The 21,920-nt window shown below is 42.8% G+C and overlaps 1 protein-coding gene across 4 annotated transcripts in view; it reads right to left on the reverse strand.

Annotated features, from left to right (window-relative positions):
* Window positions 1–21,920, reverse strand: part of LOC144279934 (26S proteasome non-ATPase regulatory subunit 4) — a 70,364-nt gene that overhangs the window by 46,399 nt on the left and 2,045 nt on the right. For all 4 annotated transcript variants that reach the window (XM_077841639.1, XM_077841636.1, XM_077841637.1 and 1 more), the window contains exons 2-5: window positions 6,511–6,545; window positions 5,158–5,247; window positions 1,376–1,506; window positions 604–721 (exon numbers count right to left, since the gene is read on the reverse strand). In XM_077841639.1, coding sequence (XP_077697765.1) covers window positions 604–721; window positions 1,376–1,506; window positions 5,158–5,247; window positions 6,511–6,545 — 374 coding nt within the window. The remainder of the gene's footprint in view (window positions 1–603; window positions 722–1,375; window positions 1,507–5,157; window positions 5,248–6,510; window positions 6,546–21,920) is intronic.

The raw sequence follows: 21,920 nt of genomic DNA on the forward strand, positions 1-21,920 counted from the left end.
ACAACTCCATTTTGATTCTAGTAGCCCGATCTCCACATCAAAGATGGGATCTGCACAATAGAATTCTGTGGGCTGTATTTGGCCCTGTGAATTCTGGGGGCTGCAGGTGCCGCTTTGGCCACCCAAGGTTAAAGCAGTGGTTTCAAGGGAGCCTACAGTGGGTCCAGGCTAGGAGAGTCTCATGTGAGGGTGCCGGAGATGCACAATCAGGATGGAATTGGTACAGGACCCAGTATGGACGTTCAGAATACGCTGCTGCGAATCTGACAGTCAGACCAGGCAAGTCTCATTAGCTCCACTCAAGAACATAAGGCAATAATCATCAGAAGGGTCAAGAGATCCCAACAAGGATAAATACTGATCTGCCCACATTGGGGATCAGGCTGATGGCTGTAAGTGCAGTCCTGGCCAAGGGCTTTTTCTTGGTAAACTTTAATTAAATAAAGGCAAACCCCAAGAAAGGGGGCGAAGCTGAGACAACATCCATTGGTGTGTGCACAGTGTTAGGAGTGGGACCGGATAGAGGCCATTTATACTGGGGAAGAAGGGAAAAATACTAGTTATCAAGTATGACAAATAAAACTGGCTTCCCCAGTGACTTACCAGATAGTCATCTGGCCGTATTCCAAACAGTTCACGGAAGTAGCGAAATGCTACAGGAGCATACGTTTTAAACCGGAAGTCATTGTAGTGATGAGCTGGGGTCAGGTTACTCCCTTCGCTGTGGGGGAAGGGAACAGATGGTTAGAAATCCACACAGTACTTTTAAAGGCCTCTTTTAAAATAAAGAAGGACCACCCCAAGACAATTTTCTACAACACCCAAAAACAGAACACATGGCAAGTTTAACACCTTAAATCAGTGATTCTCAACCTATTTACCATTGTGGGCTGCATCCAATACTACCTGTATGGCCCTGAGGATGTCACATGGGCTGCAGCTCTGTGCTGATTGGGCTGCAAGCGGTGGGCTGCAGGTTGAGAACCACGGCCTTAAATTCTCTTTCATTAACCCTCGCATACCTCAGAGCTCCAGCAGGTATTTTTCTATCATATATAATGCAAGAACAATCATTGTTGAACGCTTGCTCTAATGGAAAGGTTGAGTAATACCTAAAATTAAGGGCTGAGTTGCATTCTGTTGTGTGGTTGCCATATCAACAAGTGCAGAACTAGCCACTATACTATTGTGTGCTTTAGAGACGCCTGTACATGTCTTAAGGAGCTGATTTGGAATCAGTGTTGCTTTCTTCTCTTAACTCCCAAACATACAAGTAAAGTAACACTACTAGCTCATCATAACCCACAGGAAGACCCATCTCAGAGTGGATAACCCTAAGTAAAAGCATTTCACAGAGCAGCAAGCAAGCTCTCACCTTGGGAAGAAAATACTTTCTACTACATAGAAGTCTTGCATGAGAACATCTCGCTCCGGTTTGGTGCTCAGGCTTCCTACTGTGTGGGTGATGCCCAGTTGAATGGCACCTTTCAAGGCCGATGAGGTAGTCTGGAGGGGAAAAGGAAACAGGAAGTCAAACAGAACGGGTTAAATGGATGACTGTCTTAGAACAAAAAATCTGCTCCAATTTAAACTAACATCCTTCCAGCAGGCACTAGATGGTATTTCGTACCCATAAATCCCGGTTTCCTTTCTTTGCTTTTCTCTAGCTGGCTAACTTAGTCTTTGGCTGCTTTCTTTCATGTCAATCTGCTTGATGGGAAACATACAACTTATCACTGTACAGCAAGATCACCACATGAAAGGGATCCTGTTTCCAGAATATTTAAGCTGCTGCCAAACTAAGGTGACAAGGGCCCCATGTTCCACTCATCTGACGCGCAGAGTGTATAAGACTAGCTTCTGCCATATATTAGGGATCAGGATACCTCGACATCCCTGACAAAGCCCTAACAATCCTTCCATCTCATTTTATCCCCATTCTGCAGCATTGCTACCCCAGAGGACTTACACTATAGCTACCATCCACATGGCCTTATGAAGACTGGATTTTACCTCCTTCCAAGGTGTTCATTTCCACTCCTTACAACGACCGGAGTGGTGGCTATTGAACAGCAAAGTACTCTCGTTCCTCTAGGAAGCGGACAAGCATGGTATCTCGATCTCCCGAAACCTAGATTTGCATGATCGGGTGGCCTCGGCATAGACTCTGGTCTTCCTCAAGGCAATGTAGAGTCCAAGCATGGAGCTAGCCCTCAAAATAAGCTAACCCCACAGAATGCACACTTGTGGGTTTCAACCATGTATTCTCACCATCTCATCCTACTCCTTTGCTAGGCTTGTAAGTAATAATAAGAGGCTTAGCAGAATTCACTGATTTTTTTATTTTTTTTTTAAACAATGTTGTCTGTAATAACAATGTTTATTTTTAAGCATTTAAGATTTGTATCTATTTAAATTTTCACAGTTGTGCAAAATGATAGGTTTTAAGCACTTCTTCCTATTTTTGTCCATTTAAATGTTCACAGTTGTGGTAAATTATTTCAGGGGAAGTCAGACAATTCTTTAATGACAGTAGATGTTGCGGTTCAAAAAGTTAAAGCTTTGCCAGTGTCCAAACACAAACTGTCAACACAGAGAAAGCAAATATCCTTAAAATCAAACTCTAATAAGTTCTCAAGCAGCATTTTCCTTTACCTAGCTGGACTTTTGACCAGTGATGGAAATGTGTGTGTCAGTTTGTGTGTGCACAGTGAAACTGAGGTTTACCAATAAGAATCGGATCCTTCCAAGCCTAACTAACAGCGGGTCATTATAGTTTTAAAAACAAACCATAGCTTTGCTACTGTGGCCTCTGCATAAATTGTCCAAGAACAATGCAGTATTATATTCCTGTGGCAGCTATTTACAAACATCAAGAATCTGCTAGTCTGCTCATGTCTACAGAACACTGTGATTTTGTCTTAGGCCATTAACATTTGCTGAGATCCAGCTTGTTCTAGGTGGTCATGAATCTTCCAGGATGATGCAGATAAGATCTGTTTGACAACTACTGAAGTTACATGGTCTGTGTCAATTCCCTGCCTATAAGACAAACCTACTGCAAAGGTTGTTAAAACTATGGCGGAACAGGTGCAAGTTGTTTACATACAAGGCAACTGAACCGAAAACAAAATCCTGAGCAGGTGACTCAGTAGGTGGTGTTCTTCTGACAGTCAGTATTGAACCAATACCCCAGCAAGGTACCAAGGGACACCGTGCATCTAATAAGACGTCCTGATGACTTGGTTGTGAAAGACAGAATTTAACCTTGATGACTAGGCCAGATTCCAATTTACGCAAGTACGTTTTGGCTTCCCTAGATTTCCCCTCCATTGCTGCTAAAACGAATGCTCTGGCTCTTTCATCTGAGTATCTACAAAATCTTTCAAAGATGAATAAACAGTCTCCATTTATTATCAGTCATGTTTATTACAGTAGCACCTATGGGCCAACCAAGAATGAGGGCCCCATTGTGCTAGGTACTGTACAAACTCAGAAATAAAGAGCTTATTATCTAAATAGACAAGACACATGCAAGGTGGGAGGAGAAGAAGTAGAACACACAAGCAGAGTGGACAGTGTGATGGCAGCAAACAGGTTAGTTCCATTATTATTATTTTTGGGGGTGGGTTTAGTTAGGAGAGGATCAGTTAATGAAAAGAAAAGGGAAGGGGGTGAGCAGGACAGAGCAGAAGAAGGTAAATGGAGATGGAGTAAGAGACCTGTCCAAGGTCACACAGTAAGTGACAGAACTGAGAACAGAACTCAGGTTTTTCTTGATTCCATCAGGTTTTAGACCACTTCATTGCATCCCTTCACTCTCCTTACTAACCAGCTCCTAGGATGTGCCCATGTGAGATTTATCACCCAGTTTGTCTAGGAGGTTGGAACAGAGTTCTCCTAAATACCTTTCCTTTTTGCCTTTTAAAATTAATATAGCTGAAAAATCCATGCAAGCTCAGCCCACTGTTCATACCTAAAAGGTAGTTTCACTTTAAAGATAAAGAAACTGAACACCAGCTTGGCATTGCTGCATTATCTGTGGGTGCAAAGAGCCACAATGAGGTTGCCATTAAGCTGTGTGCATTTTTTTTCCTCATCATAAACTGAGCAGTCAGCTGCCTGTTTACAATTGTTTTAACAAAGGGCAGAGAATAAATTAATCAACATAGTGCCTCAAGGAAAGGAGGGAGACACATAACCACAACAACAACAACTTAAGTAAGGAGAGCCTGTTAGTCATTTCCAGGCAACCCCATTAGGAGCCCCCCATTACTAGTTTCTGGGGCCCCTGCAAACATATTTAAGTGTCTCATCTAATTCCACTTTGGTTGCTGCCTTCTCCCAGCCAGTTCTGCTACCTCCTTCTCCTCCTCCACTCAGCATGCTGGGATACTGGAGATCTGAACTGAGAACCCCAAGCTTAAACAGTCAAATATAATAAAATTAGAGAGACTAGATTCAACAGAAGTGCTGTTTAAGTTCTCTCCCACACACTCAGTTCCCTTTTTTTCCAGGTAATCTTTAGAAGTGAACCCCATCACCAAACAGTACGTGGATATTAAAGCATAGCTGGATTAAAGATTTCAAACGAGAAGCTTCCACTTACATGAAGTGAGAGCTGCTGAAAAGCCTCGATCATGCCATTATCCATTTAATCCAGACACGGGAAACCACTCTTGTTGTAAAGCAAGTTGGCACATACTGATGAAGTCCAACGAAAGTTAGTAGCAGTGTCCAAAAATCCCCACATCCATAGGCTGGTTTAAGAAACCAACACACACAATCTGCCTTTTGTAAAGCAAATTCCAGCAAAATCACAATCTGTAGCTGCTATCGTGTCCAGACAGCAGCAAGCGCACTCAGTAAATGAGAAGGGTCCTAGGAAGTGTTGCTAATGAGGGAAGGTTTAAAAAATAATCCTGTCTTTAGGAGGCAATGGCAGAGAAGCTACTCCCAGAGCATAAATTCAGCCCTTCAGCCTCTTCAGCCTGCCAGTCTTTGCTCCCACCGAGATCTTCTTTAATGTTTGTCACGCAAGTTACCCAACCTTTTATGCTAAATAGAATGAGTCAGAAACCTTGATGCTCTGGGCAGCATTAATGTAGTGAATAGGAGAATGAAAACAATCAGATTAATTAGCTGAGATGCACCTACCTTTTTATATGTCGTCTCACCAGTGGAATCTACTCCTCTATGACCTTTTTTTATTGTCTGTGAGCCAGGCTGTCCAGAAGAACCAGACATCTAGGAGTATGGGTGAAGACAAGAACCAAGAAGTTTTAAAAAACAAATATCCTAGGTGTATCTCTCCACCCAGAATCAAGAGGCATAACTACAGAGAGTTACAGGGGATCTCTCAGGGGTAAGCCTATGGAGTTGTATAATACATTTCTTTTCAACTTCCACCTTTAATACAAAAATGCAGCTTGCAGAAAACTACAGGTCCCAGCGTGCAAAGCTTGGATCAAGATGGAGCACCACTTCATGGGCTGCTGCTGAATATTAATGTGGAGGGGGACATTATATGGCCTAACTTCATCTTCAAAATAGAGTGACATTAAAGAACCTTGGAGAGATACTAGCTTCCTGGGAATTTCCTGTGTGATGCAGACCTGGAAGCTAAATAAAGGGGTGGAGGGGACTGTCTTCACAAAATGCAAGCTAGAAGAGGAATTTTGGTTCTGTACAAGGAGGGAGTTTTCAGGTTGCTCTTAGAAGCCTTAATTTCCAGCAGACTGGTCCTAAATGACCTTAGGCTGCAATCAGTGTACGCCTTCCTTTACTGGTACGACTCATGCCCATGAAGGGTATGGCTATACTGCAATCACACATGACTGCAGCTTGAGCAGACATACTCTAGCTGGCATAGGTATTGGGCTTATACATCTCATGCTCACGTGCGGACTGCCACAACTTCACTGCTCCAGATCCGAGCTAGCTAGATCAAAGCTAGTATGTGTGCTCAGGCTGCAGTTACACCCCGTGATTGCAGTACAGACATACACTTCGAAGACCTGAGGCCTTTGAGGAAGTGAGCTAGGTTGGTGGTACAAGTTAATCTAGTTTCTCAGGCAGAGGTGGCAATTTTAGCTGCATCTTGTCTACTACTCTATGACCCCTTGGAAACTTGCCTGGGTCATTGTCTTCTGTGTAAATGGCCATTCTGTTGCTCTGTAAACTGTGTTCCTTGGTCAAAATGAGTTGAACTCAGGCTCTGTGGCTTAACATTTATATAGTGTTTTGGTGGAATGGAATCACTTGAAATTCCATGGCAATTAGGATATAAAAATGGACCCAATTCTCTTACGAGGACAAAGGCCCACTGATTTCAGAAGTGAATACACCAGTTCATTGAAGCCTTATAATTGCTTGTTCAGCTTTGTCCCCCGCTTTCCCTTTCAGATTCAAGCCATATACAGAGCTCAAAATGCCTCGTTAAATAGAAAGCACCAGTTTATGACAGTGCCCAGGGAACAAAGCACACCATTTTCTCAAGAAGTAACTTACCTCTGAAGTGAATGATTTTTTGAAGGTTGCTGATCCTGTCAAGATAGAAATTTAAGAGACATTTAGCAAAGAAACAGGTTATTATATATTGTGGAAAAAGCCTGACATACTGCTGTGATTTGAATGTTTTAGTGCATCTGAAAAAGCACTGACTCATGTTGAATTTTTTCTCAACTTCTCTTGCTCACAGCACAGGGAAATTTTTTTCAGGCCATAAGGAAATGTCATTCTGCTTACCACACAGCCATCGCAACTTAACTTTGTTTATCTCCCATAGTGTAACTATTTGCTAGTCTGATCTCTCCTGCTCAGCCAGATTCCAATAATTTTTTAGCTATGTATAGAAACTCAGGGCCAAATTCAGACATTGTGTAAGCTGATGCAACTTTATCAAATTCAACTGAGTTACACCAAGACTTAATATGGCTCTAACCAACCATTAATTAAAATCACTACATCAAAGACCCAATTTTCATAGTTCAAGCTTTGTGATGCTGCAGCGTCAGCACTTCCATTACAAACTTATTTCCAGGAGTTTTTAAATCACAACATAAATCCTTTGAGTCGAATGTTAAGATTCAGACGATACTAGGGCTAAATGACAGTGAGGTGATTTACTACTTTTTCCACCTTTTGAGGCCAGGATTCCAGTCCTGTTTCTTGGATACGGGAACAGAAATGGACTATGATCCTGCTCTTTTGTGGATGTTTGTCTAAGCCACAAAACTACTACATGGATTGACAATAATACTCAGAAACAGCCCAAAACTGTAAAAGCGGAGAAGCTGCCCCCACATAAAATGAAGTCATGGGAAAACTTGCATTTCTTCCTTTACCTCTACCTGGGACAAAAAAAAACAACAAAAAAACTGCAGCACATCCTCCCCAGGTGAGAGCCACAAATACAGTCTGATTAAGGTTTCAGAGTAACAGCCGTGTTAGTCTGTATTCGCAAAAAGAAAAGGAGTACTTGTGGCACCTTAGAGACTAACCAATTTATTTGAGCATGAGCTTTCGTGAAGTGAGCTGTAGCTTACGAAAGCTCATGCTCAAATAAATTGGTTAGTCTCTAAGGTGCCACAAGTACTCCTTTTCTTTTTTAGTCTGATTAAGCTTATTTCTCAACTATGGCAACCTCAGTCATTCAAAACAGGGGCAAAGAAAAATTAAGAAGTGTTATGGTGGTAAGAAAACTGCATTTCAGCAAAGCATACAAAGGCACTTAACAGTCAAACTGACCAATCTTCTGATCCATTTATCAAACAATCAAAGCTCCCATTTCAAGATAGACGAAACCGTGAGCAAATATAATTCTGTGCCAAAAGCTTTTTACTAACCAAAGTGAGAGTATAGCGACCGGCTTTTTTCACCCCTTCTGTTCTCCCCTTAAGGCAAGAAAGGTGTCATGACAGGTTTAATTTTTATGTATAAAGTTCCACACATTCAGGAGCTATTCCCTCCCCCTCCCAGTACATTCTGTGCTCTTCATAAAAATGAGTAACGCACCGCTGTATTCATGTGCACTGACTTGCAAGTAGCTGTGCTACGCAAGGCCATAGATCAGTAGCGTACAACCTGTGGTCCGTGGACTCCTGGCAGTCCGCAGACTACGTCTAAGATTTCCAAAGGGGTCTGCACCTCCATTCAAAAAAAATTTAGGGGTCCGCAAATAGGGTTGAAAACCATTGCCATAGACCAAAGGCAGCCAGCTAGCAGGGCAGCCAATTCTGCACATCAGTTGGAGCCATTTGTCCTGGGACATAGGTCCAAGGGCTCAAGCTTTTGCTGCCACTTGGCCAGCTGAACCTCTGTGGAGTCAAGGAGGCTCTCAGAGTTTCCATGGGCTCGAAGCCGGAGGAGCCCACTAGGCTATCACTGTCCAACAGTCCAAGTTAACAGCTTTTGTTCTCGACCCCCGCCCCCAAACAGGAAATTCTGTCCCTACAGAATAGACTGGATCTGAAAGCAAACAGATTCCCAGTTGGAATCTAGCTTCTATTCATTTCAGTCCTGCTAACAGGAGCCACGCAGCCATAACCATTTTTCAGTATGCTGTTTTAATGAGAAACTGACAGTGCTCCACTCTGTCACCTTGCAGTACAGGTGACTGCTTTGAACAAGGCTTTCCACACTGCCAGTGTCTGGGACACAGTGGTGGAGGAAGCAACTCAGTCATTACAGTGCAGCACCTGTTCAGCAACAATTGTGCCCTATTTTCTTTTCAAGTGAGTATTCTGTAAGTATGTAAATCAGATATTCTTTATAAGTCACACTGAACCAGCAGCACAGCTAGCCCCATCACCTTAGAGATTAGCTATGTTAATAATCATCCATTCGAACCCTTAAATTCTATGCGGATTGACCTAAAACTATTTATTCAAAAGGGATAAATAATGAGCCTTTTTATACCTGTTCAATCACATCCAAGAAACAATAAGCCAAAAAACAAAAACGCAAATATAAAAAAATGTACCACTAACTTTTCACTTGTGTAGCACTTCTCAACTGAGGATTCCAAAGTATTTCATATTCGCTTGACCTCTATACCGAGGGCGGCCAAACTTACTGACCCTGCAAGCCGCATATGACAATCTTCAGAAGTTCAAGAACCGGAGCACACCTGCTGGGGTTTGGAGGTTTCAGCCCTGCTCCTGCTGAAGCCCCAAGCCCCGGCAGGTGTGCCCCATGGGGCTGAAGCCCTGACACGCCTCTCCCTGCTGGGCAGAAGTCCCTACCCCACCACCCTGCTGCAAGGCAGGGGTCCTGAGCTCCTCCCACAGTTTGGTAGGTGGAGAATGGGTGGGGAGGGCCCATACCGGGGAGGGGGGAAGAGGAGGAGAAAGGAAGGGGCCCTCTGCCAGCCATACTAACTGTGAAAGAGCCACATGCGGCTTGCAAGCCATGGTTTGACCACCCCTACTCTATCCTAATGTGACAGGCACTCTCATTTTACAGAGGTTTAGACTGTAACGTACAGTGATTTGCCTGAAGTCACCCAGCAAATCAGCATCAGGACTGAGAACAGAAACCAAGAAACTGGCTCTACACGGCACTGGTGAAGCCTCAGGTGAATACTGTGTCCAGTTCTGGGAGCCACACTTTAGGAAAGATGTGGACAAATTGGAGAGTCCAGAAGAGAGCAACAAAAATGATAAAAGGTTTAGAAAATCTGATCTATGATGAAAGTTTAAAAAATTGGGCAAGTTTAGTCTTGAGAAAAGACGATCGAGGGGAAAGACCTGATGACAGTCACCCAGTATATTAAAGGCTGTTATAAAAGGGGACAGTGATCAATTGTTCTCTATGTCCACTGAAGGCAGGACAAGCAGTAATTGGGTTAATCTGAAGCGAGAGATATTTAGATTAGATATTAGGAAAAAAAACATTCTAACTGTAAGGAAAGTTAAGCACTGGAACAGGCTTTCAAGAGAGCTTGTAGAATCCCCACCATGGAACTTTTAAAGAAGAGTTTGACAAACACCTGTCAGGGATGGTCTAGGTTTACTTGGTCCTGCACAGGAGGCTGGACTAGATGCCCTCTCAAGGTCCCTTCCAGCCCTACATTTCTATGTATCCCCATTCCTACTTTCCTGGTCCAACTGGATGAGCAACATTGTCTCCCATCATGTAATTCTAGTGAATGCTATCTGGAAATCAGATATACACATGATCTCCAAATCAAGCACCACTGTCTACAAGGAAAGATCACTAGCCAGCACAGGAAAGTTGCCGTAACAAGGATCAGTAACCAACACACACACACCCTACCATGTGCAAGACAGGAAGCACTCCCTCCCTTTCTCTAGTTCCTTCATTTCCAAATGAATGTGCAATATCCGTTGATTGCGATATCTCCAACCATCCTAAATGGGAAGGGTTCTGAGTTACTACAGAGATTCTTTCCCAGGTGTCTGGCTAGAGGGACTTGCTCTCATGCTCAGGGTCTAACTGAGCACCCTATTTGGGGTCGAGAAGGAATTTCCCCCCAGGTCAGATTGGCGGAGACCCTGGTGTTTTTTTGCTTCTCTGCAGCGTGGTGTGGGTCACTTTCTGGTTTGAACTAAAGTAAATGGTGGATTGTTTGTAACTTGAAATTTTTAAATCAAGATTTGAGGACTTTAGTAACTCAGCCAGAGGTTACAGGCCTATTGCAGGAGTGAGTAGGTGAGGTTCTGTGCGCTGCGATGTGCAGATGGTCAGACCAGATGATCATGATGGTCCCTTCTGGCCTTAAAATCTATGAGATTGGGCAATAGGTTATTTCCTTTTGTCCACAATAAAGATGGTTAATTATACTTGAGCACTAGAATGAACATGCAGCAGGAGTCTGGTTTCCTAAGTAAAGAGGAGATGAATGTAAACAGGCATGTACGATTCCTGTAAATGTTGGGAGTTGCCTGCAAACGCATAAGCTTCCTCAGTTAAAAGCATTACTAGTTTTGGCCATAGGGAGGCATCATATACAGAGCCAGGAAATAGTTAAAACTAAAAGACTTTCCATGCGAGGAAGTTAGAGTTATTATTCTCTTTTTTAAAATGACCATTTCTTCTGCAGTATGTGGAGAAATGAAGAGCAACAGCGTTAGCCAACTCCATGAGCGCATTTTCTACAAAACTGAACCTTTAGATAAAGCTTCACTTGTGCCTGGAGAAAAGGAGTACTTGTGGCACCTTAGAGACTAACCAGTTTATTTGAGCATGAGCTTTCGTGAGCTACAGCTCACTTCATTCATCCTGGTGTTTCTAAAAATGTGTTGGAGCTGCTTAAATTCATGAGTGTTTTCTGAAAAAAGAGGTACATATTTTTAAAATCTACCTCAAGCGTTTAATTAAAAACAAGCAGGTGATTGACTGAAGAATTATGGTAACTATTTTCAAAAAAAGAAAAGGAGTACTTGTGGCACCTTAGAGACTAACCAATTTACTTGAGCATAAGCTTTCGTGAGCTACAGCTTTGTGGTTTAATTCCATGCCTGGCCTCTCTTTTGAGGGGACTAGATAAGTGTTAGACATTACCTATGCATTCCCCTCCAAAAAAAAAAAAAAAAAAAAAAAAAAAAGGAAGGATTATCATATGTTTGTATCTTTTAACATTACACAACCAATCCCCAAGGAGAATTCAGACTGTCCATAGAATTATTTACTGGAAGCTGAATCAAGAGAAGCAAATAGAAGCTGGCTGAAAATAGTACAGGACCACCACAAGTAGCATGATTCTTACAGCGCATCAAATAAATATCAGACTAAAAGCCATACTGAAGCTATTGTGGTGCCGTTTTGGTTAAACAGTCCGCGAACTGCTCTGAAAGGAGTATGCAACACAGAAATTCAGGTCAAATTCTCACCTCACTCATTTGTCTAGAGGATAGGTGTGCTAATTTGGGGTGGGCAGGAATCATAGCCACCAGTGTCTATATTTATGGAGCTGTTCAGACAAATTTCAGTTGCATCTCATGTTTTAGATAAAAATAAAAGTGAAAACGTTACCACATCCAAACACATCATCAAGAGCTACACTCTTCAGGGTATGAAGCATCTTACAAGCTAAGTACCAGGGCCACATCAAACAAGCATGCATTGAAGCTGCTAGAAGCTCTTGTGAGGAAAGACGACATATCTCCATTTCCTCTCCTAATTTCAGGTTTCATCTCAACCCTGCCAGCAGGCAACTGGAGAGGCACATAGAAAAGAGGTTATTATTATTATTATTTTTAAATTTAGGATGGCTTTCAAAGGTTCTGAGGATGAAAGACAGCTGAGATGTTTTCAGAAAGGCATAGCAAGCAGGTATGAAAGCATACAATGAACCTGACTAGAATAATCCTGGCACATACATAGCAGTTTAGATATCAGGTGGTAGCTCATACTTTCATATAACATGCACTTTAAAAAAAAGCCATTTAATTAAAATAGCAGCTTCCACTGAGCAAAGTTACAGCACCCATCTACTAAGCCTACAGAATGCTTGATTCTGTATCACTCTTCTTAAAAGCCAAGACAGTTATGTAAAGTGGGCTGTTTGCTGCTAGTTATTGGATAGGAAGAAAACCCATGCTTCTGAAGCACATACTGTATATGAAACTTGTCTACCTCTTTGAGATGATACTGAGCAGCACAAAAAGCTGAAATCTATATGAGGAAAAACAAAGCAAAAAAATGTGAATTGAAACTTCAACCCTTAAAGAAATGGAAAACTTTTTTGTGGCTAAAGTTACAGGAACAAATTTTAATCAAGACCAAATACAATTTCTGTACTGTAAGAAAGAGGACACTCAAACTGTGTAAAAAAATTTTTTTTAAAATGTTGAGTTCTTAACAAGACACCCTCACCCTGTTGCGTTCATTCACAGCAAAACTCTTTTGTAACTCTAGAAGACGAGCATCTAAATATTTCATTTGCTTTTGGTAAAAGGATCTTATGGACGCTCCAGGAGCCTGGCTTGAACGAAAAGTCAAACCAACACTGATCATAATAGTTGGAGATGGAAGAGATCTGTTAGATCATTCAGTCCACCCCCAGCCAGAGCAGAATAAAGTCCTCTGAAAGAGGATATAAAAATGTTATTAAAGTTAATGTTTAAAATCAAATTTACACAAGTTAAGAAGGAAGGTACTGTACTTCTGGGGTCAGGCTGTTGGATCATATTAAAGAAGTTCTGTATTAAAATCATAAATGAGTTTGATTTCCCCGTGTTAGTCTGTATTCGCAAAAAGAAAAGGAGTACTTGTGGCACCTTAGAGACTAACCAATTTATTTGAGCATGAGCTTTTGTGAGCTACAGCTCACTTCATCGGATGCCACAAGTACTCCTTTTCTTTTTGATTTCCCCATAGTTTAAATTCCAGGGTATTACTAATTAAGAGGTCTCTTAGTTTTTGGTACTGTTTCTCTCCCTCTATGTGTGAAACTTGCAAGCTGCTAATTGTGTTAGTACATTCTAAGACAGAGTCTGTTCTCAAAGCAATTCTTTGTGACAACAACTACTCACACAGAGAGAGACTCAAAAGCAATACTCTGTAACAACAGAAACAGCACCCAGAGACTCCCCGCCCTTTTGTTGTATTCATCTCGCTTTGTTAACAATTGTGATTAAAATAGAGATAGAGGATGTATGTGGATGGATGCTTGGTGTGGATAATAACTTTGAATGATCAGGGAAGTGCCAGCCTAAGAATCCAGTGTCCATCGGCTGAAGAAGGCATCAAGTGGAAATAACCAGAGGACCCCCGGAGGGCAGACTGGAATCCACCCAACAGCCTCAAGAATGGAAGAACCAAAGAACAAGATAACATCTGGCAACGGAGCCATCAGGAATGTGCCATCTGCTGATTGATTCAGCAACAGCATGATGAAGCAATTCCCATAGACTGGCATAGGAAGAAATTCCTATAAAAATGGACTCTAGAAAGTGAGAACTTTGGGGTCTGATTCTGCAAACCAACTTCCAGGATCATCAGATGAGCATCTGACAAGGCCCTGCTCCTGCCTCGTGTCCAGGTCACCTGGCCAGTGGCTTGGCATGAGCAACTCTAAGGCTGGTAACTATGATAACAACCTTGCAGAACCTGTGTGTGTGTATGAATGAATGTGTGAATAAATATGGAATTGAATGGAATGTTATAGCTATAACTAACTGCTTACTATGGATCTTTCTATATTCACAATAAATGTGGCATTTTGTCTTTTCCCCTTTAATAAGATCCTGCTGGTTTTTATTTTATTGGTATAACAAGGCTTGGGTTATGTATAAACTCTTGATCTTGGCTGGAAGGCCAAACAGTGAATGGCGTTTTGAAGTTCTCTGCACCAATAGATTTATCCAACAACTTATGTTAAGAGCATTCCTAAATGTTCTCGATTTAAATTTGCTGTTAAAGAACCTCTGGCTTAAGACTTGCTAAATTTCGTATATTCTTTTTCACAAGCTACTTTTTATACTTTTTCACAATTTGGTAGCAGTCAGCAGAATTAACACATGCATGAATGACTTTGTTGCCCTGGATTACTGCACAGCTTTGTCTCTCAATATTTCACTTGTACTATGAACTAATGGATCAGAGCATGAGCGAGGATATTTCTGAAGTTACTGGGATGTTGCTGACAATGACTAGGCTCACAGCGACGAGACCAACAGCTTACTGGGGAATAGCCTACAGGAAAATGCTAAACATTTTGAGCCACGTTTTCATGGCAATCTCCTCTTGTTGCTTTACAGGACAGGAATAAACTATTCCTCAGGGCTTAGATTCTACGGCAACAGGCACTTTATAAATACTTAATACAGACAGTTGAGCTCAGACACCAAGACATCCAGAAATAGAAGGAAACATAGTAAGCTATGTGGACTTTTACTCCATTATTGCACAGAGATTTGGCAAGTTGGGATGGGGGGCAAAAATCAAACAGGTTTTCAAACTTCTCTCCCTATCTCCTTAAGGTTTGTGGATGAAGTTCTGTGCTCATGTTAGTAAGAGAGCATTGTAAACCTACTGGAAAACGGGAATTATAAACTCGCTGTTGGAGATAGTTACCATAACAAACCCAGGAACAGAGATACTTAACAGCAACTAACTATTTTGGGTCCTGAACCAAAACCCACTGAGGTCAGTGGGAGTCTGCATTGATTTAACTGGGTTTAGGATCAGACCCAGAGCTGTAACTAGGCATTTTCGCACATGGGGCAAGCAAGCATATTTGCACCCCCTAAAGGTTATGCGGGGGGGGCACACAGCATCACATACCCCCCTCCCCCCCCCCGATTTCTGCCTTCAATTTAGCACAAAGGTTTTCAAAAGGCACACTCCCGTTTGAAAACCGTCACCTGCTGGCAGATCAGATGCTGATGGGAGCTGCCTAGCTCACTCAGGCCCCTGACTCTCCGCACTGTGGGTGCTGGCTGACTGCCCAGCAGCCCTCCTTGCCCTGCTCACCTAGCTGTGCCACCTCCGCACGGCTGGGCACTCCCCAGCCAGGGCATGCGGCACAGCTCCAAGCAGCACCCCGATGCGCTCTTGCCTCACCCGCAGGAATCTGGCGCTGGCTGGTGATGCCCCTTGGAGCCAACCCCTTCCCACTGAGCTTGCCCTGCCTGGGGAGCACCTGGCCATGCAGAGAGGGAGGGCTGCTGGGCAGCCAGCCAGCGCCCTGGCTCCTACAGTGTGGAGAGCTGGGGCCCAAGCAGCTCCCACCAGCTTTCAGTCCGCTGGCTCCTGGCAGGAGGCTATGGTTTTCAAACTGTAGGGCAAGCCCCACTAGGGAGGTGCACCCGACAATTTGAGAACTACTATGCTAAATGGAAGGCAGAAATCTAGGGGAGGCATGTGATCCCATATGACCTCCCCGCCTCACTTTTCCACCCCTGCAGCTTTGTGCCCTGGGCGGCTGCCCCGCCTTGGTTACAACCCTGATCAGGCATTTGAGTGTGAGTGTTCAATAGAAACCTAACAGACCTTTCTTTTTTCCTGTTTTCTGGTCCAGGAGCATGCTTAGAAAAGATCATTGTTCTCAAGTGCATTTATAGTGGCAAATAAAACTGTTTCTAGTTCTGTGAGAACAACACACATTAAAAGGATTTTCTGATGGACATCTTGCTATTTCCCTCAACAAGCCCTTGCCCGTTGCTGATTTTGGCAGCTAAGGTTTCATGAACAGCTAGAGTTGATGATTAATGTTTTATACCACCACTAAACTGGCACTGCAAACTTTGGATTGTACAATGCATTTGTTGCTGGCTTTGGCTGTGCTCAAGATAGCAGTTAAGATCATTTTGCAGTAAAGTGGGAAAATCGGATGTTAATCAGAACTATGCAACTCCAACGTCCTGTATCACATGACTTGCCAAATAAATACAAGATTTATGCACATGGCATTGTGGGGAGCAAGCGAAGAACAGACAAGAGACCTCAATGAATGGTTCACAGATGTGGAGCAGACAGCCTTTGTGACTGACGAAAGCCATGGAAATTCTTAAGGCGAGAGGAGTGTGTTCCAAAGGACAGGGAACTAAAAGCCACTGACTTCTGATCCTGGCTGATGTTGTGAAGGCCAAGACTATAACAGGGTTCAAAAAAGAACAAGATACATTCATGGAGAATAGGTCCATCAGTAGCTATTAGCCAGGATGGACAGGGATGGTGCCCCTAGCCTCTGTTTGCCAGAACCTGGGAATGGGCAACAGGGGATGGATAACTTAATGATTGCCTATTCTCTTCATTCCCTCTGGGTCACCTGGCATTGGCCACTGTAGAAAGACAAGATACTGGACTATCTTTGGTCTGACCCAGTATGGCTGTTCTTATGACTCTTACACACTCCCCTGTAGTGAAGTGATTCGCCAATACCTCTCTGCCTCGATTTCCCCATCTGTAAAGGAGGAATACCACCAAGCAAGCAGGAGACTGGGTTTGTAGATTGTTTGGTAACAAGGATAATAATGTTTTGAAGATGAAGAGCATTATGTAAGTATGAAACAGTACAATTAAATCCTGGTAAGAGTCAACAAGCAAGTGCCGCAACAAAAAGCTATTTAATTACAAAGGCTAGATGTGAAATTAATATAAATGTGTTGTTTCTAAAAGGAGAAAAACCACATTCCATCTCTCATGGAAAGATTATCTTAAGTTTCTTGGCTCCTCGAGACACAGTGGCAGACTTCAGTATCTGCAGAAGACAGTTCAGCCTTTCTGAAATCATGAGCACTCTGACAGGAACACTTTCTAGACTATTTGATGGGCTAAACATTAACTAATCCTCATAACACTTTCACATTTACTTCACAGAGCTGTTATTTCCATTCTACTTAAAAGGAATTTATGCCGAGGGGTTAAGTGACTCAACCAAGGCCACAGAGGGAGTTGGGATTAGAAATCAGGGGGCACTCACTTGTCCCTTGTCATGTGTTCAGGCCATGTTTTTCTCCCCACTTTGGGGAGGCAAATTGTCATTTACCAGCAGAACAGAATTTAGGCTACATCTAAAATGCCATTCTGTCTCCTGAGAGCTATGGCTTTTAGAACTAGGGAGAGTGGGTGGGGATTATAAAACACCTTAACAACACATTTAATGGTGTTATAATTGTGATTACTAAGTAATCAACAAAGATCAAGAACTACCTACAATATCTGTGTCACATTTTCTGGTTTTCACTGCATCTAGTCTTTAGGGCTGTCAGTTTCACTCTTGACAGAGTGAAGCTCTCCATCACCAAAGAGATACTGCTGCTTTTGCAGTATCAATGTGCTTTAGTCCTGAGCTGGAAGGGCCCACTTCTAAGGGCTTATCTACCCAGGGAGCTACTCTTGATTAACTCCACTTAGGCTGGTCTAAACTATGAAATTAGGTCAGTATAACTATGTTGCTCAGGGGTCTGAAAAATCCACCGCCCTGAGCGATATAGTTAAATTGACCTAACCCTGGTGTAGACAGCGCTAGATGGATGGGAGAATTCTTCTGTCAACCTAGCTACTGCCTCTCAGGGAGGTGGATTACCTACATCAACGTGAGAACCCTTCTCATTGGCATAGGTAGTGTCTTCACTTAAGCACTACAACAACAGCACAGCTGTGTCACTGTAGTGGTCTATGTGTAGACAAGCCTGTATTCCAAAATAAGTGTACCTTATTCCAAATTAGCTTAGTCCATATGATTTAGACTAACTGAGCTAAGGGATGCTTATTCTGGAATAAGAGTGTTCCTGTACAAGGTTAATCAGAAACAGACAATAATCCACTTTAAATTCACACCCTACCTTATTCCGGATTTTCATGTGGAGAGAAACACTAAGGGTAAGAGGAAAAAGCTTAGTCCTTGGCCTCTATTGCTGAAATTGTCAACGGTAGTGGGTAGATGCCTGTCTAGTGTGATCTGGACAAAGACAACTATACAGACAAAGCAGTAACAACTTTCAGTCCCTACTAACCCGGGTTGTAATTGAACCACTCACCTAGAAATAAAAGACTTCAGAGCCCATTGTTTTCCAGGGGTGTCTGCAAATGAAGGACTAACTAGAGTGGCATGGAAGATGAAGAAGTTAAGATGGGTTTCTCTTTAACAACACATGGCAGCATTAAAGGCTGTGTTTTCCAAAAGGGGGCTCAAGTTTAAGAAATTCAGGAAATGGTATTATAGTTTATCACCAACCGCCCCAAACCATACAGTAAAAGCTGTTTTATTCGGCAATTTGCCAACCGCAAAGCTCTAGAAACCAGCATTTCTGATATCTCCATTAAAAGTCCAGTTGGCATGGGACTGGCAGGCTCCCTACCTAGCTCCACGTGGCTCCCCAGAAGTGGCAACATGTCGCTGCTGCTCCTAGGTGGAGGAACGGCCACGGGGGCTCCATGCATTGCCCCCATCCTGCCACCAGTGCTGGCTCTGCAGCTCTGGGAACTGTAGCCAACGGGAGCTGCGGGGACAGCACGCAGAGCCTCCTAGCCGCGCCTCCACTTGGGAGCAGCAGGGACATATCGCCGCTTGTGGGAAGCTGCCCGAGGTGAGCGCTGCCCGGATCCAGCACCCCAAAACCCCTCTTGCACCCCAACGCCCTGCCCTGAGCCCCCCCCTGCACCCATACCCCCTTCCAGAGTCCTCACCCTGCACCCTCTCCCACGCTCCAATCCCCAGCCCCCTCCCACACGCACACTCCCTCCCAGAGTCTGCGCTCTGCACCCCCTTCCGTGCCCCAACCCCCTCCTGCACCCAAACTCCCTCCCTCCTTTGGTAAGTATAACTCTTAGTTAACTGGAATTTTTGACTAACTGGCACCCCTCCCCAGATAAAGCTTTTCCTGTATTTTCATGCTCTTCTTTCTAAAGTACCTTCCAAAGAAGAAAATTCCAGCTTCATAGACCTGCTTGTATTTTGCTTAGAAAAGCAAACACACTACTTTGTTCTTTTAAATCACTTGGTACCATCTCTCCTCTCTTTCTTAAAGAAGAGGGCAATTTGGCCAACATCTGCATGTGTGTTGCAAACATAAGCTCATGAAGTTTTTCTGCACTAGGTTTTTCTTCCATTTCCCACCACTGTTGCTCCATTAGTGGTAGCAACAGTGACAGTGCAAGTTTAGACGAGGGTGAGACAACAGTGCACAGTTTACAAGAGTATTCAGAAGCTGGGAATGGGCGACAGGGGATGGATCACTTCATGATTACCTGTTCTGTTCATTCCCTCTGAGGCACCTGGCATTGGCCACTGTTGGAAGCTAGGATATTGGGCTAGATAGACCTTTGGTCAGGGAAACTGAGTCCCACACCCTCTGCATGCAAACCATTGGAAAAACAAGGAAAAATAAGAAAATCCCCCACTTCGTCACACCCTGTATCGCCGTTCTTATGTTCACATTGTTGACTACCCACTGCAGATCATTTTAGGTTTTGACAGGGTAGATAAAAATAGATTTTGGGGGGCAAAAAAATCAGATTTTATAATTTAGGTAACAAAATATAACAATGGTTTTCTTTTTAAAAATCTGTTTAAAATGAATCTGAATTTAATACAATATATGTTAAGGCCAAAACCTATAATCGCTTAAAACATTTATCTAAAAAAATATATGTTGAATCCATGAGCCCCTATTAATTTTAAGTTAAAGGCTGATTTTTTTATATAAAGAAATTAACAGGGCAAAAACATCTAAATTTTGAGGTCAAACTTTACAAATATGGCACAACAGATCATGTGCTGTGTCAAGGGCTTGTTTAAATAAAAATAAATTTGACATGTTTTGTAATAATAAGCAATATGTCATTCACCCTTTTCTGAAAAGTTAAAAATGTAAAATCAATAAAAATCTGAAAATATCAAACTATATATGACTGCTTAAATAACCTTCCTAGAGAGCAAAAACATGTACCAAATCTAGTGTAAAGACTCTACTTAGTTGTAAATCAGCATGTTTTAATCGTTATACCAACAATGAGAATGCACGCTTCTTAAGAAAATAACCGAAGTACAAATGGAAAAGCTCCTTAACATTTATAAGTTAAATTGAGCCTTTCCACTTGGTGATTTAAAACAATCCACCCTAGGTTTTGAAGTTTATCTCTGTAAGCAAAAGGGCAAGAGACTCTTTAAAATTGAGGCTTAGGACTCCAATAGTTAGGGCCCTCCCAAATTCACAGTTCACTTTGTCAATTTCACGGCCACAGGATCTTAAAATCAGTGAATTTCATGATTTCAGATATTTATATCTGAAATTTCATGGTGTTGTAACCCTGGGGGTCCCGACCCAAAAGCAGATCATGGGGGGATCCCAAAGCTGTTGTAGGGGGGGCTGCAGGATTGCCATACTTACTTCTGTGCTGCCTTGAGAGCCCAGCTCTGAAGGCAGCAGCTGCGGAGTTTACTATAATTTAGAACCCCCTTGTGCAATTAAACTTCAAATCTGTCAGAAAAAGTCTACCTCCACTCTCAAAATTAGCAAAAAGAAAAGGAGTACTTGTGGCACCTTAGAGACTAACAAATTTATTTGAGCATAAGCTTTCGTGAGCTACAGCTCACTTCATCGGATGCATTCCTAAATTCAGTGCCTTGCATAATGACAGGTTTCAGAGTAGCAGCCGAGTTAGTCTGTATTCGCAAAAAGAAAAGGAGGACTTGTGGCACCTTAGAGACTAACACATTTATTTGAGCATAAGCTTTCGTGAGCTACAGCTCACTGCATGCTGACGCTCACGAAAGCTTATGCTCAAATAAATGTGTTAGTCTCTAAGGTGCCACAAGTCCTCCTTTTCTTTTTGCGAATACAGACTAACACGGCTGCTACTCTGAAACCTCTCAAAATTAGGTTAGATCTGAGGCTATATTCCTTTGTTTGGAGATCTGAGAGAGGGGCCCAAACTCAAGAATGAAAACTCAGTTGGAACTACCTATGGAGTGGCTACTGCACAGAACGCAAAAAGAACCAAGGATCTGAAGTCTCACCGGGCTACTTTTGGCACGTTTTGTCCCGCTTCAAAGTGAAAGCAATGAGATGTGATCCTCTTGGGTGTTTCCACACATAGTTAAAAAAACAAACAAGGATGCAACATCTCCATGTCCTGCAGAGAGGGTGGGGGAAACGCTGCATGAGTGGACTTTAAGGAGGAAAGGGTGGAACAAGTTTCAGAAACAGTCATACCCTTTATGTATGCAGAGAGAAGCCAGTAATTGAGAAATATGCCAGAGGGTAAATAGCAACATGTGCCACTCTGGAATGTGGATAGCCCCCTAACAACCGTGCCAAGTCTTTAAGTGGTTTTAGTTGTACTGTGGGGAGGGATGGAGCGCACTCTCCGCGTCCAAGAAACCATTTTAAATATCCAACTACTATGCTCATTCTGCCTGAGGAAGGCTGTACTCTGCTTCCTCTAGAGCCTGACAATGCTGCTCCTAGGGTGCCTGCGGGTGTTTGTTGGAGAGAGAACCAAGA

The sequence above is a fragment of the Eretmochelys imbricata genome, chromosome 24 (assembly GCF_965152235.1).
Source record: "Eretmochelys imbricata isolate rEreImb1 chromosome 24, rEreImb1.hap1, whole genome shotgun sequence".
NCBI lineage: Eukaryota > Metazoa > Chordata > Testudines > Cheloniidae > Eretmochelys > Eretmochelys imbricata.